The sequence below is a fragment of the Cucurbita maxima genome, unplaced genomic scaffold, assembly GCF_002738345.1.
Source record: "Cucurbita maxima cultivar Rimu unplaced genomic scaffold, Cmax_1.0 Cma_Scf00001, whole genome shotgun sequence".
In the NCBI taxonomy this organism is placed as follows: domain Eukaryota; kingdom Viridiplantae; phylum Streptophyta; class Magnoliopsida; order Cucurbitales; family Cucurbitaceae; genus Cucurbita; species Cucurbita maxima.
Genome location: NW_019272017.1, coordinates 2,168,299 through 2,188,844, shown reverse-complemented (window position 1 = coordinate 2,188,844; position 20,546 = coordinate 2,168,299). Strand labels below are relative to the sequence as shown.

The 20,546-nt window shown below is 34.8% G+C and overlaps 4 protein-coding genes across 6 annotated transcripts; 3 read left to right on the top strand and 1 right to left on the bottom strand.

Annotated features, from left to right (window-relative positions):
* The first annotated feature begins 1,209 nt into the window (after positions 1-1,209).
* Positions 1,210-8,996, top strand: LOC111475596 (aspartate--tRNA ligase, chloroplastic/mitochondrial-like). Of its 2 annotated transcripts, XM_023119939.1 has the most exons (16): positions 1,210-1,745; positions 1,833-1,976; positions 2,807-2,916; positions 3,265-3,376; positions 3,542-3,613; positions 4,259-4,350; positions 4,687-4,807; positions 5,269-5,391; positions 5,979-6,174; positions 6,265-6,452; positions 6,541-6,612; positions 6,704-6,802; positions 7,017-7,097; positions 7,781-7,838; positions 8,453-8,661; positions 8,824-8,996. In XM_023119939.1, exons 1-15 carry the CDS (start codon positions 1,371-1,373, stop codon positions 8,620-8,622), a joined length of 2,013 nt encoding a protein of 670 aa, XP_022975707.1. In that variant the 5' UTR covers positions 1,210-1,370; the 3' UTR covers positions 8,623-8,661; positions 8,824-8,996. The 2 variants fall into 2 exon arrangements, with proteins under 2 accessions (XP_022975707.1, XP_022975696.1); XM_023119928.1 differs by having other exon boundaries at positions 1,211-1,745; positions 8,453-8,996.
* A 1,364-nt stretch (positions 8,997-10,360) lies between these two features.
* Positions 10,361-11,219, top strand: LOC111476097 (agamous-like MADS-box protein AGL62). Its single transcript, XM_023119985.1, has 2 exons — positions 10,361-10,782; positions 10,870-11,219. Exons 1-2 carry the CDS (start codon positions 10,399-10,401, stop codon positions 11,143-11,145), a joined length of 660 nt encoding a protein of 219 aa, XP_022975753.1. The 5' UTR covers positions 10,361-10,398; the 3' UTR covers positions 11,146-11,219.
* A 3,499-nt stretch (positions 11,220-14,718) lies between these two features.
* LOC111486504 lies at positions 14,719-16,574 on the top strand. The gene is made up of 2 exons (XM_023133686.1): positions 14,719-15,605; positions 15,760-16,574. The coding sequence occupies exons 1-2, from the start codon at positions 14,755-14,757 to the stop codon at positions 16,454-16,456; spliced, it is 1,548 nt and encodes a 515-aa protein (XP_022989454.1). The 5' UTR covers positions 14,719-14,754; the 3' UTR covers positions 16,457-16,574.
* A 232-nt stretch (positions 16,575-16,806) lies between these two features.
* Positions 16,807-20,266, bottom strand: LOC111477400 (uncharacterized protein DDB_G0290685-like). 2 transcript variants are annotated; one of them, XM_023121418.1, is made up of 2 exons: positions 20,082-20,266; positions 16,807-18,763 (listed from the first exon to the last, which is right to left on the bottom strand). In XM_023121418.1, exon 2 carries the CDS (start codon positions 18,750-18,752, stop codon positions 17,040-17,042), a length of 1,713 nt encoding a protein of 570 aa, XP_022977186.1. In that variant the 5' UTR covers positions 18,753-18,763; positions 20,082-20,266; the 3' UTR covers positions 16,807-17,039. The 2 variants fall into 2 exon arrangements, with proteins under 2 accessions (XP_022977186.1, XP_022977185.1); XM_023121417.1 differs by having other exon boundaries at positions 16,807-18,796; positions 20,082-20,265.
* Between the last annotated feature and the right edge of the window lie 280 nt (positions 20,267-20,546).

Genomic DNA, 20,546 nt, shown 5'->3' with positions numbered 1-20,546 from the left:
CTATTGAATTAAAGTCTTTTGGGAAAGCTCAAAACAAAGTTAGGAGAGTTTATGTGGATCATATCGTACCATTATAAAGAGTACTATTCATCTAATATATAAACTATGTTAATATATTTTGGTGGAGAGTAACGAAATGAAGTGTTGTGATGCAAGCAAGTGTATGGTAAACTTTAATCTTTATGGATAGGCTAGTTGATATCTTAAAATTCTATTGAATTTTTTTAATTATACAAGTGAGTGGAAGTATCGGTGTTGCATGTGTATATTTGAGTAGGCAGCCACGACTCTCGTATCTGTGAACTTTGCCTCAACCCCTTTTATTTGATAATTTTTATGAAGGTGTCGTGTGACTAAATTACTATGTTATGCGCTAATCGTGTTATGTTTATTTATCTAAGTCGTATTTTTGTATTTTGACCTTCTCGACTTTATATCTTTATCTATTAATTCATTACTCTAAATATTATTACAATATGTTTTCTTTTTTGTCGGTTGTAATTAATGATTTGATCGGTCAAAACAGTTAACTTATTTGCCTACTAAACCAAAATTCACTCAAAAGTTTTTGAACAAATTTTCACTCTACACAAACTCTAAACCGTCATTTTATTTCCAAACATCAAAATATAGTTTCTTAATCTAGACGTCACATTACCTAAAGGGGTTTAATTTTCAGTGTTTTAATTTTGAAATCGAACATAGACAACCCCTCGATGCAAAATTACAAATTCTCGACCTTATCATAAAATTGAAGCAAAAATTTTCAAACTTAGAATAACCGTTATTAATTAATTTTCAACCTATATATTATTTTATTTCATCCATATATAGAATATAAATAAATGCAATTAAAATGAGTATAAAATGTAAGTCATTAACCTTCAAACTCATTGACCAAATATTAAAAATTTTACTTTATAAAAAATATATCTATTATAATTAATATTTAAAAAGTGTATAAATTTCAGGTATTGCATATAAAATATTATATTTAACAAATATAATTTCAAATTTAAAGTTCATTTTAACCTATGATATGCTAAAAACTCATACTATTTTAATTTTTATAGTCCATAAATCTTAAAATTAGTATTTATCCTTGGGTAAAAATAATTTTTATTATTGAATATGGTAAATAGTTAAAATGATTTTCACTAAAAAAAAAAAAGGAAAGAAATAAAGGGTGAAAAAAAAGCGCCAAATTTATTTCACAGATCATCCCATCCACTCGGCCGTCTTCATCCACACGCAGAGTCTTCTTGTTCACCTTCCTATGCGAGCGCTCCGTTTCCAGAATCCTTAAACCCTTCCGCCTAACTTCGCCGCCTCCATCGATCTTCCATTGAACCACCTTCAAACCTTCTGCCATGTCCCGCTCTATCCTCCGAGCTCTCCCTTTCTCCAACCTTCGCCACAAGCCTCCTCAATTTCTCCCTATCTTCCGCCGCATTTCCCATCTCCGCCTCGCGAAATCCATTTCCAGAACTCTGAGACCTATTTCCTCACTCTCTGTTTCCGCCACTCATCCGCCTTCCTCCGCCACCGAAACGCTCGTTTCCAGTTCGAATTCTCCGTCGCCTCTTAAGGATTCTCTTCAGTGGATCAATCGTACTGCGTTCTGTGGTGAATTGTCGGCTGGCGATGTTGGGAAGCGGGTTCGGCTTTGTGGTTGGGTTGCACTACATAGGGTTCATGGTGGTTTGACTTTTCTCAATCTTAGAGACCACAGTGGTATCGTACAGGTTTGTTACTTCTGTTTGAATTTTTGTGGTTAGCTTGAAATTGAAGAAACTTCGTTGTTGAGTGTTGATTTTTACTGCTTGAATTAGGTGACTACGCTACCTAACGAGTTTCCTGATGCTCATTCGGTTATTAACGACTTGCGGCTCGAGTATGTTGTTGCTATAGAAGGCATTGTACGGTCTCGACCTGGCGATTCGATTAATGTGAAAATGAAAACTGGCTTGATAGAGGTATTTATGAATTTCGATTTCATTTTACTCCTCATTTTGCCAGGCATTGGGTTGGAAAGATTTTCAGATTTCTCGCTTATTGCATTATGCTCATGCCTGCTTCCCACGGCCCCTTTAGCCAGCTCCTGAATGAACCAGAATTTTAAGTTATTAAGTCCTCAATCTCGGATTCGAACCTAGTATCTGGGAGGAATTTCCAAACAGCAAAATAAATATGTTAATTCATAGTGGCAATAATCCTGGGAGTTCTCGATCATGTTTGTTAAAACTCGAGATAGGCTAGTCGTGGTATAATTTTTTTAGTTCTTTTGGGATATCCTGGTGCTTCCAAATAAATTCTGATTCTAGAGTGGTACACCTGCGTGGTGTTTATCTCAACTCAAAGGCAAGAATTCTAAGCTTGTAGCAATTAATCCAATTTTTAAAGCTTTAACGGGGTGAAACTCCATGGTTTTTGAAGAAGGGGCGAGAGATTGGGTTCGAGCCTGTGATTTAGTTGACTTTATGGGCTCTTCATGGATTATTCTCACTACTTCATTTTGTATTATAATGGTTTCGTGATCAATTTGAATTAAAGTGACTTTTTGTAAGTTCCCATGGTTGCCTTTCTTGTAGCTTCTCAATTATTGGATGAAAAGTAACGTGTATTACTAAGTGAAGGGATATGGGTTGTAGGGTAGTTGATGCCGATTGAAGTAGTATGGAGTTTGAAACTTTTTAACTTTGTTATCTTAGTTCTCTTCTCTAGGACTATGTAAGTTTCCTAGGACTCAACTATCATTCTATTTTTTCAGTTTTTGTTATCCTGATAATTTCTTGATATATTATAGGTTGCTGCAGAGCATGTTCAAATCTTAAATTCTGTTGGATCAAAGTTACCTTTTTTAGTTACAATTGCTGATGATGCAAAGGATTCTGCTAAAGAGGAAATTCGATTGAGGTTGTTATTTCTTTCTATCATTTCAGGCCATTCTAATTTATATTTGTTCACTCAAACCAGATGCACAGTTTGATCCCATATTCTACGTGCTTAATTGAATCAAATGTCTGAAACCATTTGATCATCATCCTTCTTTTTTGGGTTGGGGGGAGTGAGTAGGCGCACAGAAAAATTTCAACTTCCTTTCCTTCTTCGATCTTTCTTTAGACTTTCATTGAAGGGTGAATGCCGTGAAATAAGTCCTCTCCCTTATCTAAGATGCTCATGGGTTTGAGATGATCGCATTTTTTATTTTCTCGGAACCAATTGCTATCTGGTTTTAGATTATAAGGAGTTGAGTATTGATAGGTACCGATATCTTGATCTTCGGAGGAAGCAAATGAATTCGAACATAATGCTTCGGCATAAAGTGGTGAAACTCATTCGAAGATATTTGGAGGATGCACATGACTTTGTGGAGGTACTGCCCTGTTTATAACTTTTTAACTGACCGTTGACCCTTTTTTTTGAAAATTTCTTGAATCATTCTCTGCATTAGAACTTCACATTGTACTAAATAAATGGTTATAAATTGAATTTGTTCTAGCCTTATTTCAACTTTGAACTTTTGTTGGTTATAAGGAAGATTGAGACGCCAATACTTTCTAGATCTACTCCAGAAGGTGCTCGAGATTATTTGGTGCCGTCTAGAGTTCAGGTAGCCTACAAATCCTCAACTTATGTTGATTTTAATTCTCTCAAGGCAGGTTATTTTGGTAACTAACTGGTATTTTTCGATCCAGAAACTTAAAATAAATTTCTTAAGATATCTGAATGTGATGCCATTTTCAATTTCTAGATCTATTCTCAGTTGCCCTTTTTGAATGGTATACCTTGTTAATTCATATCCATATGTAAGTGCTAAGCATCTTATAAGACATAATTTTTTTTAATTCCATTTTAAGATATCTTGCGCTAATGGTTTATAAACTGAAATGGAAGTGCTAAGATATAGTTCAGGTGCACATTTTTTATGTTCTGGTCTCACAGAATGACATCATCACCATCTTCTTCTTCTTAATGGTTTAACACATTGAATAGTAACACGAATTCTCTTCAATTGAATGCCTTTGTTTGAAGTTTTCATGTGAAGTATTTGTCTTTTCCTATAAAGAATGTAGCATAATTGTGATTTCCTACCAAAATTATAACATAATTGTGTTTATTTAAAGTTTTTTTTTTTTTTTTTTTTTTTTTTTTTTTTTTTTTTTTTTTTTTTTTTTTTTTTTTTTTTTTTTTGTTATATGGATTCTGTTTTTGCCTGGCTTGCAGGTCTGATTCAGTTTAAATGTGTATTTTGAAGCCAGGAACATTTTATGCTTTGCCTCAAAGTCCACAGCTGTTTAAGCAAATGTTGATGGTGTCTGGTTTTGATAAATATTATCAAGTAGCAAGGTACTGACTATTATATCTTAAGCACTATTTCCATTATGTTTTGTCTGGTTTTGACCAACTGACTTGCATCTACTATTATATTATCTCAATCTTCCCACATTTCCCAGTAAATTCGTTTTATGTTTATGCATTCTCTTTCTTCACAACGGAGATGGTATGTATAGAAAGTTTGTGCATAGGTCTAGGTTGATAGATAGTTTCGTTGTTCTTATGAAAATTGGGAGATAAGTTCAATATGTTTTTAACCCTTTTGAGTTGTGAGAATCGGGTGGTTGTTCTAAGTATGTAACATAAATTGTATTTGCACCGTCAGTGTCATTGTGGATTTCTTTGTAGGTGTTTCCGAGATGAAGACCTAAGAGCGGACAGACAACCTGAGTTTACACAACTTGATATGGAGTTAGCATTTACAACTTTTGAAGACATGCTGAAACTCAATGAAGATTTGATTAGAAGGGTAAACTCTGACTATTAGAATTGACTTGAAGATTGAGTTTCAGAATACATAAGCATAGGTTGTAGTGTAAAAATATTTGAAAAGAAACAAAGATAATTGTCACGATCTTCTGTTCTCACCACCAATTTTTTGCCATGCTTTTTTTGTTGGCACCTATTTTATGCTTGTGTGCATCGTTACCTTTTTGTAATTCGGGTAAAATAAACGTTGAAGGTCATTAAATTTATGTGATTTATGTTGGAGGGATCCAATTTTGTTACCACCTTGTCAACTTTGTTGACACTCATCAGGTTCTTTTCATTAATTTATGTCAATATGAGGAAGTAACACCATTCAAGATGGGGATGGACCAATGGATGTTCTAAAGGTCCAAGGCCTAAAAAGTACCACTTTTAGTTATATGTCATTATTTGCCCTGCTATTTAATGGCTACTGATGGTAAAGAAAATTATACTCAATAGGTTTTTTGGGAAGTCAAAGGTGTTCAGCTGCCAAATCCTTTCCCGAGGCTTACCTATGCTGATGCAATGAGTCGATATGGGTCAGATAAGCCTGATACAAGATTTGATCTTCAATTGAAAGATGTAACTCCTCTTTATACTTCTGGGTCTCATTCTGACTATCATGTTTTCAAATGAACTTGTTTTTTTTATTTCCTGAACTAATGAGTGTGCATTGGAAGAAGGAACCTTCTGGCTTTTGTTGTTCCTTAAAGCAGTTTTCTATCGATTAAGATTATCAAAATTTAAATTATTGCATTAATTTAGAGAATATTCAGTACTTTTTTCATTGTTCGTGCAAGTCTGGATGGCCTTAGGATTCATGCTTAACATTATTATTCAATCATTTTAATTGAATTGGCCTTTTCATAATATGGCGTTCCGGATACCAGTTCTAGGCATTTTAGCAGATTTGATGGGAAAGATTTTCTGGAATATGGTTGGTTGTTGATAAAAAAATGGATCAATATGGTCAACTACTCATATGCTAAAGGATTTTGAAACTTATGGATTTATCATCCCAATTTATAGTCAACCATATTTAGTTTATCAAAGCCCCATTTCCAATTCTAATTTCGGCAACGATATTGTTCACAGGAATTGTGTAATTTGTATGAATTAATGATTCCTCTAAATTAGCTACTGAGAGATTTTTCTCATTGGAACGGCAGGTATCTGATATTTTTGCAGATTCTCCATTCAAGGTTTTTGCAGACGCCTTGTCTAGTGGCGGAATCATCAAAGTGCTGTGTGTGCCCTCTGGTGCTAAAAGGTATTCAAACACAGCTCTGAAAAAGGGTGACATTTATTCAGAGGCAATCAAATCTGGAGCGAAAGGATTACCTTTTCTGAAAGTTCTTGATGATGGTAATCTAGTTTTTCTCTAAATGATTTGAATGTGGATTGTTGAGATGATGTTTGGGTCTCATTCTTGTGAGGAATATGAACATATTTCAGATGCCATTGAAGGGATTCCTGCTCTAGTATCAAGTTTGGATCCTGCAGGTCGAGAGGAATTTCTGAAAAGATGCTCTGCTGGACCCGGTGATCTAGTCTTGTTTGCCGTGGGTCCCCTGAAATCTGTTAATAAAACTCTTGATAGGCTTAGACTATATGTAGCTCATGAGCTGGGTTTGGTTGACCACGTAAGTTCGCGAGTACTATATTTTGATAAGTTTTATGCTAAATGTTTCTTTCCATTTTCACTGATTTAACTTTTTTTTGGCTATTCAGTCTAGACATTCAATTTTGTGGGTGACTGATTTCCCAATGTTTGAATGGAATGATCTAGAGCAACGACTTGAGGTTTGACTCGATGCCTATAGTGTCTCGCGTAGCATCTTATTTTCGCCCTAGTTTGTCGTTTAATTGTGCAAATGCAATTTTTCTTTGGCAGGCTTTGCACCACCCTTTTACCGCCCCAAACCCAGACGACATTGATGATCTACCCTCTGCTCGTGCTTTAGCATATGATATGGTCTACAATGGAGTAGAGGTAGCTACCATTACTCAGATTTTTTTAATTTAAAAAAATGGAGAAATCAACTATATAAAATGAACTTTAATTTTGAGAATAAGAGATAAAAGATTAATATACTTTGTGTTGCATATTTAAAGGGCCTTGTACCATCTCTACTGCTTACTTAACCCTCGAGATAAGTACTCTCTTCTTGAGCTAAAACCGTCTTACTTTACCTTTGTTGTTGTAGATTGGTGGAGGGAGTTTGAGAATTCATAAACGTGAAGTTCAAGAGAAGGTTTTGGAGATTGTGGGAATATCACCTGAACAGGTACAAGTTAAAAAGGGTTAATCTACTGTTATGGTGGCGTCATGTTTAGTACTGTCTATATCTTTTGGCGAAAGGACGTTCCCTGGAAATTGAAAGTTGCTTTTACATGATTCTCTTTATAATACACTTAATAAACCAAACCAATCTTTGGTGAACCGAAACTCTAGTAGATTCATTTTAGTTATACACAATCATTCAGTTCTAATCGACGGACTGCATTCTGTTGGATTAGTGGCTTAAAAATACTATGTTAGAGCAAAACTGACACATTTGTTTGTGTTAATTTTAATTATATGAATATAAACAACTATTTGCTAATTTAAGTTGCTTGTCTAACTTGTAATTAAAATGAAGCCTTTTGTTTTTGAGAGTTGCATTTTTGTAATTAACTTGTAATTCTCTGTTCTTTAGAATGATATTCTGTAATTAAACGATAAATTAAACTGAACTGAATCGAGATTGTGAAAATGAATTGTTTTGCTTCCATTAATCTGATTTGTTTTGCTTCCATTAATCTGAGGCCGAACTCATTGGTTCAGCTGGACTGATGTCAGTTACTCTGGCAGTTTGGCTTCTTCCTAACTTTGATGTGAAAATGAATGCAACACACTATTTGTAGCAATGTGACTCAGTTTTTTCTTTCTGCCGACAAATATGAATTTTGTTATTTTCTGGCTTCGCAGGCAGAAGCGAAGTTTGGTTATCTATTGGAGGCATTAGACATGGGTGCCCCGCCTCACGGTATGGACCATTAAACCTCTCTCTTCTGGTGGCTGCAACTTTAAATCATATCTTTATTGTTTGTACGATTTAACTAATATCTTATCATTGTTTCTTTTCATGATTAAATGCCACATCTATTAGAGGTAAGGAAAATGCATTTTCACCATGCAAGTACTAAAAATATATTGAAAAGATTTAATAATTTATCCTATCAGTTTAGATATCTTTCAAGGCCCCATCTGGAAAATCTAAAATGTTTGTTGTCTTTTGGGGGAAGCTTCCTCGCAAATTAGTGGATGATGGTTGTAATGCAAAGTGGGTCCTCCGATCCTTGGTTATCCTTAAAAAAAAATAAAAAAAAATGATCGATACAAGTTATAGCTGTGGCAATGGACCGACTAAAAATTCTAATTTGACATGCACGGGCTAAAGTAGTGCAGATAAACACTCGATTAAGAGATCAGAAGTTCAAATCTCCAACTCAAATAGTTTTTTGACATGCACTTGCTAAAGTAGTGTATATAAACTCCAAGAGATCAGAAGTTCAAATTTTTTGACTTGGTGAACTCGAAGAAAAAAAAAAAAGAAAGTATATTATGTTCTTATTTCAAACTTTTTTTCCATTGGTGCAGGGGGCATTGCTTATGGATTGGACAGATTAGTGATGTTATTAGCAGATGCAAATTCCATTAGGGATGTCATAGCTTTCCCAAAGACAACAACAGCACAATGTGCCCTCACAAAAGCTCCTTCAGAAGTGGATCCCCAACAACTCAAGGATTTATCCTACCAGAACCAATAGCTAGCTCACATTCAAGTGCTTGGTCCCGTTTGGTTTGGTGTAAGTCATAATTTATACTCACCTCACTCGGGATAGTAATTTTTCAACCCGAGAAAACGGAGAATGGTTTCATTGCATAGTTTAAATCCTTGTTAAGACGTGACGAACAACAAGGGTAAGAACTTTCATAATTTAACTAAAATTTTCAAATCCCTTCGACAGATTGGGTTCGTCGATCAGATTTGTTGGGATATTTCTTGAGAGGTTGACCTAATAATATTTTGTAACGGATGGTGATGAGTGTTTTAGTTTTATGTCATGTACAGTTCAGGTACATACTGTGGACAGACTGCTGTGTTTGGTTGTTTCTTAATGGCTATTAATTTGTTTGAACATTTTTGTGGTTTCTGCTGAAATCATTGGTTGTCAAACAGAGTACAAACATGTGGCCAAGAAGATGGGTTTGGAAATTGCTTGGATTTTGTTACTATAAAAAAAATCTCAATATTTAAGAGAAATTTCCTCGAAATAAAAGTGAGGAATTCCGTACATTATTCATGAACTTTCAAACTCTTTAATTATTTTAATTTCAAAGTTCTCTTATCTATAGAATTTTGGAAAAAAAAAAAAAAATCAATTTATACACTAAAATACTTTAATGGGTGGCTTAAAATTTTAATAATTGTATCAATTAAAACTTTATAAACGGTAATTAAATTACTCTACGTTGTGGTTCTTTTTTTCGGAAAAAAAATTAATTTTTCCTTAATTTTTTAATTAATTCAAACTCCGAGACCAATATTTACTTTCCTATAATAAATTGTAAAAAAAAAAATTAAAATTTTATCAACGTGGACATTATTTTTTAATCTCACGTCATGTTGATATTTATTTAAGAACATTACCAATTTTTTTTATCTAATTATTTAAAAATAATTTCAATTAGTTTAAAAAAAAAATTAAGATTTATGCTATAAAAAGTCAAATAGATTAATAATGTAAAAATCCTCGATAATGGTGGCCATATTTATACCATAGTAATCATAACATTTCAGTTTTATCACTGTTTTTTTTTTATAAAAAATTTATTATTATTATTATTATTATTATTATTATTATAAATATTAGAGTCCAATTAATTGTGATGAGATTTTCTAACTCCCAAATCCAAATCCTTAATCCTTAATCCATTGTAACTTCTAACTTCCAAGCCTTTAATCCCTTAGTAATTTTTAATTACGACATTATTAAGGGATATGCAATTCTCAATTTCTCAAATCTCCACTAAATTTTTATTAATTAAATCTCAACAGAATGCACTCTTTAACATTTTTCTATACTTAAAAAATTCTTTATTTTTGTCAGTTAAATCTATAAATATACTTACAAAACAACAATAAAAAAATAAAAAAAAATTACTAAAATTCCCAATTTCTTTTTTCTTCCCAAGTTTTTTAGATAATCAAAGAATTCCTCATGAATTTGTCCATTATAAACTCAAAAAATAAAAATAAAAATAAAAATAAATTTATTTATTTATTTTTTAATTAAAAATAATAATAATAAAAGCATTTCCAATCATATTAAGAAAATGGAGATCATATATGATATCCCAAAATTGGCATTTTATTAACTCCAATCAAGTTGTCAAACATTTTGACAACCCAACCATTTATTTTGCACAACACACCACCAACCCAATTCATGTATATATTACTCTCATAACACTCATTCATCTTCAACACCACCACCACCACCAACGTTATTTCCTCTCAAATTCTCTCCAATTCTCCAACCATGAGGAAGAGTAGAGGCAGGCAGAAGGTTGAGATGGTTAAGATGCCTAATGAGAGCAACCTTCAAGTCACCTTCTCCAAGCGTCGCTCCGGCCTCTTCAAGAAAGCTAGCGAGCTCTGCACCCTTTGCGGTGCCGAGATTGCCATCATCGTCTTCTCCCCCGGGAAGAAAGTCTTCTCCTTTGGTCACCCTTGTGTCGAGGCTCTTATCGAACGCTTCGTGACTCGAAACCCTCCACCGAGCTCTGGTACACTCCAACTTATTGAAGCTCATCGAAATGCTAATGTTCGTGAACTAAATGCACAACTAACTCAAGTGTTGAACCATTTGGAGATGGAGCGGAAACGGGGCGAGGAGTTGAATAAGTTACGAAAGGCTAATCAGGTATTGAATCACTACTAAACTCAAAAGTTCATGTTCATATGAGTTATAATTTGTTTAATTTCTTTTTATGGGTATTCTTGACATTAGCCGCAATGCTGGTGGGAACTTCCTATCGAAGAAATGGAATTGTATCAACTCGAACAACTTAAATTGTCGTTGGATGAGCTAAAAAAGAATGTTATGCAACAAGCTGATCGGATTTTGATTCAAACCTCCAATGGCAACCCGCCCCCACAATTCTTCCCGACTCCGACGCCAGCAAACCCGAACCAGCAAGGCGGTGTCTATGTCGTCGATCAGAAGAACATGATCTCTCATCTTCCCTACAACTATGGCTCCTATGGATCAAGAGGTTTCTTTTGAAGAACAACACATAACTTTGGGTTATGCAAAATAAATCAATGTGTTTCAATGTATACACAGTTTCAAACTTTCACACAGTGATGATTATATCAAATAATAATGATGTGTTTATGTAATTTAATTATGATTATGGTTTAAATCAAATGTTAATTATAAGTATTTTGTATCATATAATTTTTTTTTAGTATAATCTTATTAATCGTTTGAATAATGTTTGCAAGGTCGATTAAATTCATTGGCACTGATTCATTTTATTGTCGATATTGTGTAAACATATCTCGTATGTTTGAGGAAATGACGGGTTTCACCCAATTTTAGAAACGTATTTTAATTTTTCGATTTTTTTTTTCAAAGTAGATTTTACAATATACTAACACCTCTATACACATCACGACCATATTCGTATCAATACAGACCTGCACCAAATCTCTCGAACAAATCAATATACTTTCGTTCGACAATTTAGGAAGTATATCGTACATTATCAATTAATAACAGCAATGGTATGTATAGTAGATATTCCTCTAAAATTGGATATAATATTTATTTTGACAACATGTACGAGGAAGGATTCGAACTTGTGACCTTTAGGTTGAGAATATACATTTTTAAAAAATATATAAAATATTTTAAAAAAATTGGTTGACTTAGAGTTTTGTTGTCTGTAATTAAGGTTGGATTTTAGTAACTCATTTGGATTAAGATGAGTATTAAATGCATGAAAAGAAAATTAGGAAAAAAAAATGCCAGCAAATTAATGGTTAATAGCTTTGGTTAGTCTTTAATTATTTGCTAATTTACTTTTCCCAAAACTGCTTAATTCTCCATTAATCATGATTAATAATGCACCCCATAATGAAATTTAAACCCCTAAAACCCCCCATGTTTAGTTGTAATCTTCTAACTTCCACTTCTCCAAAAATATAATAATAGACTTAATATTAAATAATAATAATAATAATAATATCATTTATAAATTATTAGGGGTGGTTGGGGATCAGCATGGCTCGATATCTCGGCCTAATATAATTATTGAATTTTAAAAAATGATATAAATACGAAGGATGGCTAAAAAACGTGACAAGAACAAGAATGGAAGGAACGATGTAAAAGACGAAATGAAGGGGACTCTCAAATTTTTCGTGTCTCAAAAAGCTCCATGACTACAGCGTGAGAGCGAATGAGTCAAACGTGGAATCTGTTGCGGAGAGTAGCGTTTAAAACACTATCCGTTTAAATGCATTTATAATATATATATAGGACAAATTATATATTTAACAAAAAAAAAAATCTTAAATAATTGAATTTTTTTATTTTGTTATTTACTTTTTTGAAAACTTAAAAATAATCTTAAAAATTTGTGTGAAGATATAAATAAAAATAACGAGAAAATCATAATTAAAAAAAATGATTATTAAACCGTGGAATTTGATTATATAATTTAACAAAAAATAATAATAAAAAAAAAATGGAAATTATTAGACAAAAGTGTTAAATATTTTGTTCTCATTCCTATTACCAATAATTTTGTATATTATTATGATAATACTTTTAACTTAAAATAAATTATTTAAGTTTAAGCCCTCCAAATATATATTATAAATCGAAAATTTGAGTCAAAATAACAAAAAAGTCAACTTAAGTAAAATATAATTAGTTTATGAAAATATTAATAAAATGTATTAAAAATTGTTAAATTTCTTATTATTAATATTCTGTCTAAGGTAAGTTTATCAATATTATTTTTATTACATTTCATAAAAAATTCTTAAATATAATAAAATATTAATTTACTTTTTATGTCAAACCTACCAATTTAAATAAATGTTAGCATGTTGACAAAAAGAAAAGTACCTGAAGCTTGAATAAATAAATAAATAAATAAATAAATATATATATATATATATATAAATGAGGTAATGTGACAGATGAGCTGTGTGCCGTACAAATAAATAAATAAAAAAACTAAAAATCAGTAGGCCGATGTGTCGTTCTGATCCTTAACGCAATCAACGGGAGCGCACATAGAAGAGCAGTACTCGGAACTTCAGAAAACGACACTTCCCCAGCCGATATGTCGACGAGAATCGGGCCACATCCCAGGTCTCCACCCTGAAGTGGGCCCGCAGCCATGTTGGATTCTGACAGTGTGTGGACCCCGCTCACACGTGGAAACGGAGATAACGACAATATTTATTTGGTAGGAGATGACGTGGCCGGGGGCAGCGTACGTGCGGAAGCCTTTGCTAGGGTTTTTCCAGCTCATTTTTTTTTTAATTTTTTAATTGTTACATTATTATTGTAAATTCATTTTGTAAGTTTAAAAGGAAAAAGAAAAGTATATATATAATAATCATTTTGCTTTCGAATCTCTTACCATATATTTTACTCGTTCATTCTTAGCTCCCGGGTCAAATCGCCTGATTCCTTCTCTATCTGAGATCGCTTCCTTTTCGCCACGTGTCCAACTATTTCTTTTATACTTCTAAATTAAATAACTAACCCTACATATATATATATATATATATATATATATATATATATATTTTTTACAAAAATTGTATTTATTTTTCATCATTTTTTCATAATGAATTTTATTTTTCAAATTTTAAAAATAAAAAATTGACTTACCATAATATATATGAGTTAAAATAGTATTTATAAATTGAATTTTTAAAATTAAATTACAATAAATATGACCTAATTAATTCTAATTTAATTAGGATTTTTAGGCAAGCTTTTAACATTTTCATCTGTTCTCAATGTCAATTTAAAAAATCTCTATTTAATTTTAATAACGAGTTTATTTATTATTAAAATATGATTTATTCATATATGTAGACATGTAATATGTTGCTGGTTGCTTTTTTAACATATGAAACTCAATTTCCTTATTAATAAAATTTGACGAAATTATTATCATAATTAATTTTTTCAATATCACGTGCAAAAAATAAAAATAATAAGGTCGAAATAGTAATATTTTGTTATATGAGCTAACATAATTTATACTTTTTAAAATAGGTTGTATAAATCCAAAGATTTAAAAGATTATTAATTTACCCACCATTTAATATATTTAACTTTTTTTAAAATTTAATAATATTTATATATGATAAATTTATTTTTTAAAGAAAACATATATATATATATATATCCCTTTATTCATCCCCTACCCTTTGTAGTGACTTCTTTTTTAAGGTAACTGGTTTGCTCATTTATACTTTTATATTTCTTAGAGGTTATTTATTTATTTATTGAAATACTACAATTAAATATTTTTAAAAAATTTGTCAATTTTTTGAAAATAAAAAATTCGACAAAATTAAGTTTAGTGAAGGATTGAATTAAATATTTATTAGTATTTTTAAAACTCACGAAATTTAATTAAAAAAAATAGCTCAAATATCGTTTTTCATCATGGAGTTTATACCAGAACAGATGTTTTATTAATCCAATAAATGCATATTAAAGAAATTTAATGATGCTTTATTTTAGGTAGAAATGGATAGTATGGTAAAAATTATTTATTATTATTTAAGAAAATAGGAAGAAAATAAAAGAATATTAGTGGGGTTGTGGGACCGACCTCACAGTAGCTCTGCTGTAATGAAAGACAGCCAGCTATGGCTTCCAGCCTGTTTCATCTTCACATCCTCAATACTCCAAATTCCCTTCTTAATATCTTCCTCTCTTCTCTTCTCTCTTCACATTCAACGATCACCTGAAATTTCTCTCTATTTCCTCTCCCTTTTTTTTATTTTGTCTCCGGCGAACCCTGCCGACGCCGGTGATATCGACTTCCTCATGGATCCCTGCCTCTTCCTTCGGGTTCTCGTCGGGAATTTGGCAGTTAAGTTTCCGGTCGCCGCTAAACCCTCCTTCTCCGGCGTACATCCGTCGTCTTCTCCATGTTTCTGCAAAATTAAACTCAAGGACTTTCCGACGCAGTTCGTCACCGTTCCTCTCCTCGTCGATGGCGAAATTTCCGATGCGACCAGTTCTTCTTCTTCGTCGTCTTCTCACTCTTCACTCGCTGCCTGTTTTAGCCTCAATAAATCTCAGATTGAGAAGCTTATTTCGAAGCGGAAGGATCTGTCGGTGAAGATCGAAGTCTTCACCGGCGGCCGTGCTCCGGCCAGTTGCGGCGGCAACATTCTCAGAAGCTCTGCGAAGTTACTCGGCCGAATCGTCGTGCCGATCACTGCTTCGAGTCTGGCAGAAACCAAACCGTGCTTGTTTCAGAACGGCTGGACTGGAATCGGCGAGGGCAAAAGAGGTAACTCGTCGGCTCAATTGCACTTGACGGTTCGCGCTGAGCCGGATCCTAGATTCATGTTCCGGTTCGATGGTGAACCGGAGTGTAGTCCTCAGGTTTTTCAGGTGCAAGGAAGTGTATGCCAACCGGTTTTTACTTGCAAATTCGGTTTCAGAAACGAACGGGATTGGGATCGTTCAAGGTATGAACACGTATCTTTCGTGATCTTCTGTTTGTTTCGCGAGAAAATTGCGAAGAAAATCGTCGAAGAGAGATAAAATTTAAAAATCAAAATAATAAATAAAAAATCTTCGTTGGTTCTGTTACTGATCTTGATTCTCTGAAATTAATTGCAGGTCGTCAATTTCTGAACAAAGTAGCACTTCGAAGAGTTGGTTACCGAAGATCCGATCCGAGAAGGACCAATCGGCACATGAGCGAAAAGGATGGTCCATAACGATCCATGATCTTTCCGGATCGCCGGTTGCCGCTGCGTCGATGGTGACGCCGTTCGTCCCGTCGCCGGGATCACACCGTGTAAGCCGCTCAAATCCCGGCGCGTGGCTAATTCTCCGGCCGGTAGATGGTAGCTGGAGGCCGTGGGGCCGTCTCGAGGCCTGGCGGGAGAGCGGCGGCTCCGATTCAATCGGCTACCGTTTCGAACTCCTCCCGACGATCTCCGCTGCTGCCCCGCTGGCTACCTCCACCATAAGCTCGAGCGCTGGCGGTAAGTTCACAATCGACATTACCGGCAGTGCGTCGCCAACGATTAGCCCTAACGGAAGCTTCGACCTCAGTTCGAGTTCCGGATCTCGACCCGGATCCGGGGATTTCGGGTACTTGTCGTCGTATCAGTACAAAGGATTTGTGATGTCGACGACAGTGGAAGGGATGAAGAAGCAGAGCAGGCGGCCGGAGGTGGAGGTGGCGGTGCAGCACGTGACTTGCACAGAGGACGCAGCGGTGTTTGTGGCGTTGGCGGCGGCGGTGGACCTGAGCATGGACGCCTGCAGGCTGTTCTCTCAGAAGCTAAGGAAGGAGCTTAGGCAATGAAAAGTTTGTCGTCGTTTCGTGTGAATGCGCTTGTCGTTTTGTAATTTTATATCCATTTTCTATTTATTTATTTTTCAATACTTGAGCTGTACTTTTGTATAGAGGAATTATTTTTCAATTTTTTGTATTATATTATTTTGAATCTTTTTATTAAAAAAAAAATACATTTAATTTTTGAGAGCAAACCCATGAGAAGTATCCAATGGAGGATTAAGAATCCTAATTTAATTTTCTTTTTAATATGTTGAAGTGTTATAATTACAATATTTTTATTTATTTTGTGTAAAATAAATAAAGATAAAGTTGATGGATAATAAGTGAAAACCCTAATAAGCAAAATCATGGCCATCAAGAATTGAATAAGCAACTGCTCCAAAACTATATATAATACGTTCAGATATCACATCCATAGAACCAAGCAGTCAACAAAGAAGGATTGAAATTGATTATACAAAGTTAACTAACTTCCTCCTCCTATAGCCGATCCTCCGAGTATAAGATGATCAAATTTTCAATTCACAAAACAAACACTCAGCATAATCAGAAAACTCAAAAACGCTTCCTTGAAAGAAACCCTCCCTCCTCATTCTGCTGCAGCCTCGTCACCGTGGTCAACCCCGGTTCTAATATCGGGTAATGTATCCAGATCAACACGTTCGGTTACATGGGAGTCGTTCGAATCGATTGGATCTTCATGAACTGGGTCTTCAGTATGATTTGCTGGGTCAGAGTTCTCGCCATTGGATTCGCCATTGTCTTCCAGCTTCTCATTCTGAGTAGTTTCTCTGTTCTCGCCAGTAATTTCCGGCTTCTCATTCTGAGTAGTTTCACTGTTCCCGCCAGTAATTTCCGGCTTCTCATTCTGAGTAGTTTCACTGTTCTTGCCAGTATCTTCCAGCGTCTCATTCCGAGCAGTTTCACTGTTCTCGCCAGTATCTTCCGGCTTCTCATTCTGAGTAGTTTCATTGTTCTCCTGGGTTTTCATGGTGGGTAAAACATTCTCCAGTTCAGTCGCTTTGTCGTCTTTCTCTGGTTTGGTCGTTTTGTCATCTGTAACAGTAAGACCTGCCTCACTAGTGATATTCAAGGTCTTGCCTTCAACCCCATTTGAATTTTCATCTATACTGGTAGTGTTAGACTGAGATTCAGAATGGTTGTTCTCCAAAACCGTGTCATTCAAATTTGTAGGCATCGACGAGTGAAGAGATGTTTCATTCTGAGCAGTCAAATTCTCTATGGTTTCGTTTTGAGCATGATTCAAACCAATTTCCAATCCATTCTGCTGGGAAGAATCAGCATTCTCTACCTTATTTGTCTCAGTTGTTGCAAAGGATGAATTATCGCTAAGTTCGGGTTGATCAATGGATTGAGTAGTCAGGGTTGAGTTTTGAACTGAACCATCAGTAGGTAGGTACGTGTTCTTCACATTACTTGGGTTCTCATTGGTTGAAGTTCCATTGTCAGCCATTTTATCAACTTCCTCAGTTAACTGTGAACTGTTGTGAATCCGTTTAAATTCCTCGGTGTCGATAGATTCACCTTCCTGTTCTTTGTTTTGCAGCTCCAAGTTTCCATTTGAATTCTCCAAATTCACTTCCTCTGTCTGTGAGGTGGTAGAGTGGTCATCATCATGGGCGACTGCACTAGAAGCATCATCTCCCTTGTAGTTTTCCTCACGTGCCTCGTGATTGCGTTGATCGCCACCGTCATTCTCCTGCTCATCGGAAGAATTCTCATTTTCTTTTTGCTCCTCCTTATCCCTCTCTTCATTTCCTCCCGCCTCCTCATCACTGTCTTCATTCAATCTCTCGTCGTCGGCCTTCTCACCTTCATGATCGGGTTCAATATCTGCCTTCTCTTGATCATTCTCATCTATGTCATCATCGCCTCCTCCTCTCCCGTCGTCATTGGTCTCCTCTTCATGCTTGCTTCCTTCATCCTTTTCATTGACTGCCTCGTTTTTCAGTTCTTCATGATCCTCTTCTCCCTCCTCATGCTTCGAGTCTTCTTCCTCACCTCCCACCTCTTCTTCCTCATCTTCCTCCTGCTTCTCACCGGGATGAACTTCCTCAACATGGGGGTGAAGGTCTTTCCTTCCGAGTTTCAAAACATCAACACCATCCTGAGTTTTTATCACTTCATTATCTTTCTGGTCAAATTCTTTCTTCTTGTCATGGGAGCGTTTTACCTGATAAATTAACCAAAAGCAAACACCAACCAACAGAACAATCTGCAGAATATGCTTCACCTTGATGCCTTTCGACCTGCTGCTCCGACTTGACGATTTCTTCAACATGGTGAATTTCCCTATAGCCAAAACCCTTATATCTTTACTTCTTCCTATTAAATAATCAAATGTCAGCAGTCCAGAAACATTCTTCTTTCAACAAAACTACACCATAAACTTTCAACAATTAAAGAATTACAATACCCAATATCACATTACATATTTCTAACAGCACTTAGACTATTACATCGAAATTTTCAGAACATGGCAGAAGATATCCAATAAGAGCACTTAGCTATAATTCTCTCTTATCGAATTGGAGAGGTTTTATGTAACACTCCAACACTAAATGATAAAGAATCACTACAAGGAAAGTAAGATTCGAATTATCCTATTGATCGAATATCTTAAGACAAGAACACTTGCGGATGAAATGGCCATAACACTTTTTTTGTAATTTCACATCATCAATACAATTGTTTCTTATCCTAAAATGAACGAAACGAGACTTCATTGACTCGATTCATTTATAGGAGCCCTTCGGGATAAACGGACAAGCATAGTAGTCCAAACCGACTCACCACAAAATCCCTCAGCAAGATTCACTGACTTTAAAGATTGATCAAAGGTAAAATACAACAACTCAGGTTCTGTAACCATTAGCCAGCATTTCATTCAGTACTAATGCCACAATCTTTTCTCTTCCAAAAGAATCGTCTCTTGCATCTTTCTAATGCTCCTTCGAAACGAGACACACTATCCATTTCTACCTCATTTAAAATTTTTCACTTCTCAATAATCCAAAAGAAGAACAGAGAATCACATGATAGCATACATAAAGGTAGCCTTCAAGCTTTCTAAATTCTAAATGGCTAAGTCAACGCAGTCAGGCTGCAAAACAACCAGTTTACAACATGCCTAATTTACAGCTTCGAGCCTATCCGTACATGGAATACTAACAATAAGAAGATGCAATTTCTAAAGAAAAATTAAGTTACAATCAAAACCAGAAAATTCAGATCCACAGCACATGGAACTCCCAAATTTGGAAAACCAAACGGCAGATTTGCAAGAATGGATACCGACACTAAACCAAAATTAAAGGCCTACACAAAACCCCCATCAAACCAATTCTTGCAAGCCTATCCTACAATTAAACAACCGCGATAAGTCCCTCATAAACCCTAACACCGATCAGATAAACAATACGCCAAAATGAGCCCCACAAATTCTTCCTTCTCTCACAAAATTATGGAAATAGAAGGAAAATCTGTAAAGAAATGAGTTCCAAGAAGAATCGCCCACTCAAAGCTCTCGAACCAGATTGAAAACTCGGAGACTAGAACAGTTCAGTAGGAAAGTTGAAATGAAGAGTAAAGGGATTGAAAACAAAAGTACCTGCAAGAAGATGAAGCAGAAGCGGGCGACAATGACAAGAAAGAAGAAAAGCGAGATGATTGTTGCGGCAATCAGAGGATGTTCAAGGTTTCAACCATGGCGGGAGGTGGAGAGAGAGTATAAAAGTTGGAGAGGGAGATCGGATCCAATACCAAGAAGGAACAAGTAGTCGCTATACCAAAAATTAAAAGGGAAAAAACCCCTCCTGCTCTGCCACTACAGATTTTTTTTTTTTTTTTTTTTCTCCCTTAGAAAAAATAATTGAAAAAAAAAAAAAAAAGGAAAAAAGATGGAATTTTGTGNGGATGGGATGGGATTGCCCGACCCTGAAACGTTAACCACCTGTGACCCATTACCCCATCAGCCATAAATTGGAGTTGTTGGCTGATCAGAGTTTAAAAAAAAAAAAAAAAAAAAAAAAATTGTAATATTAGTCTCGAGTATACCACAATTATAAGTAGAAAC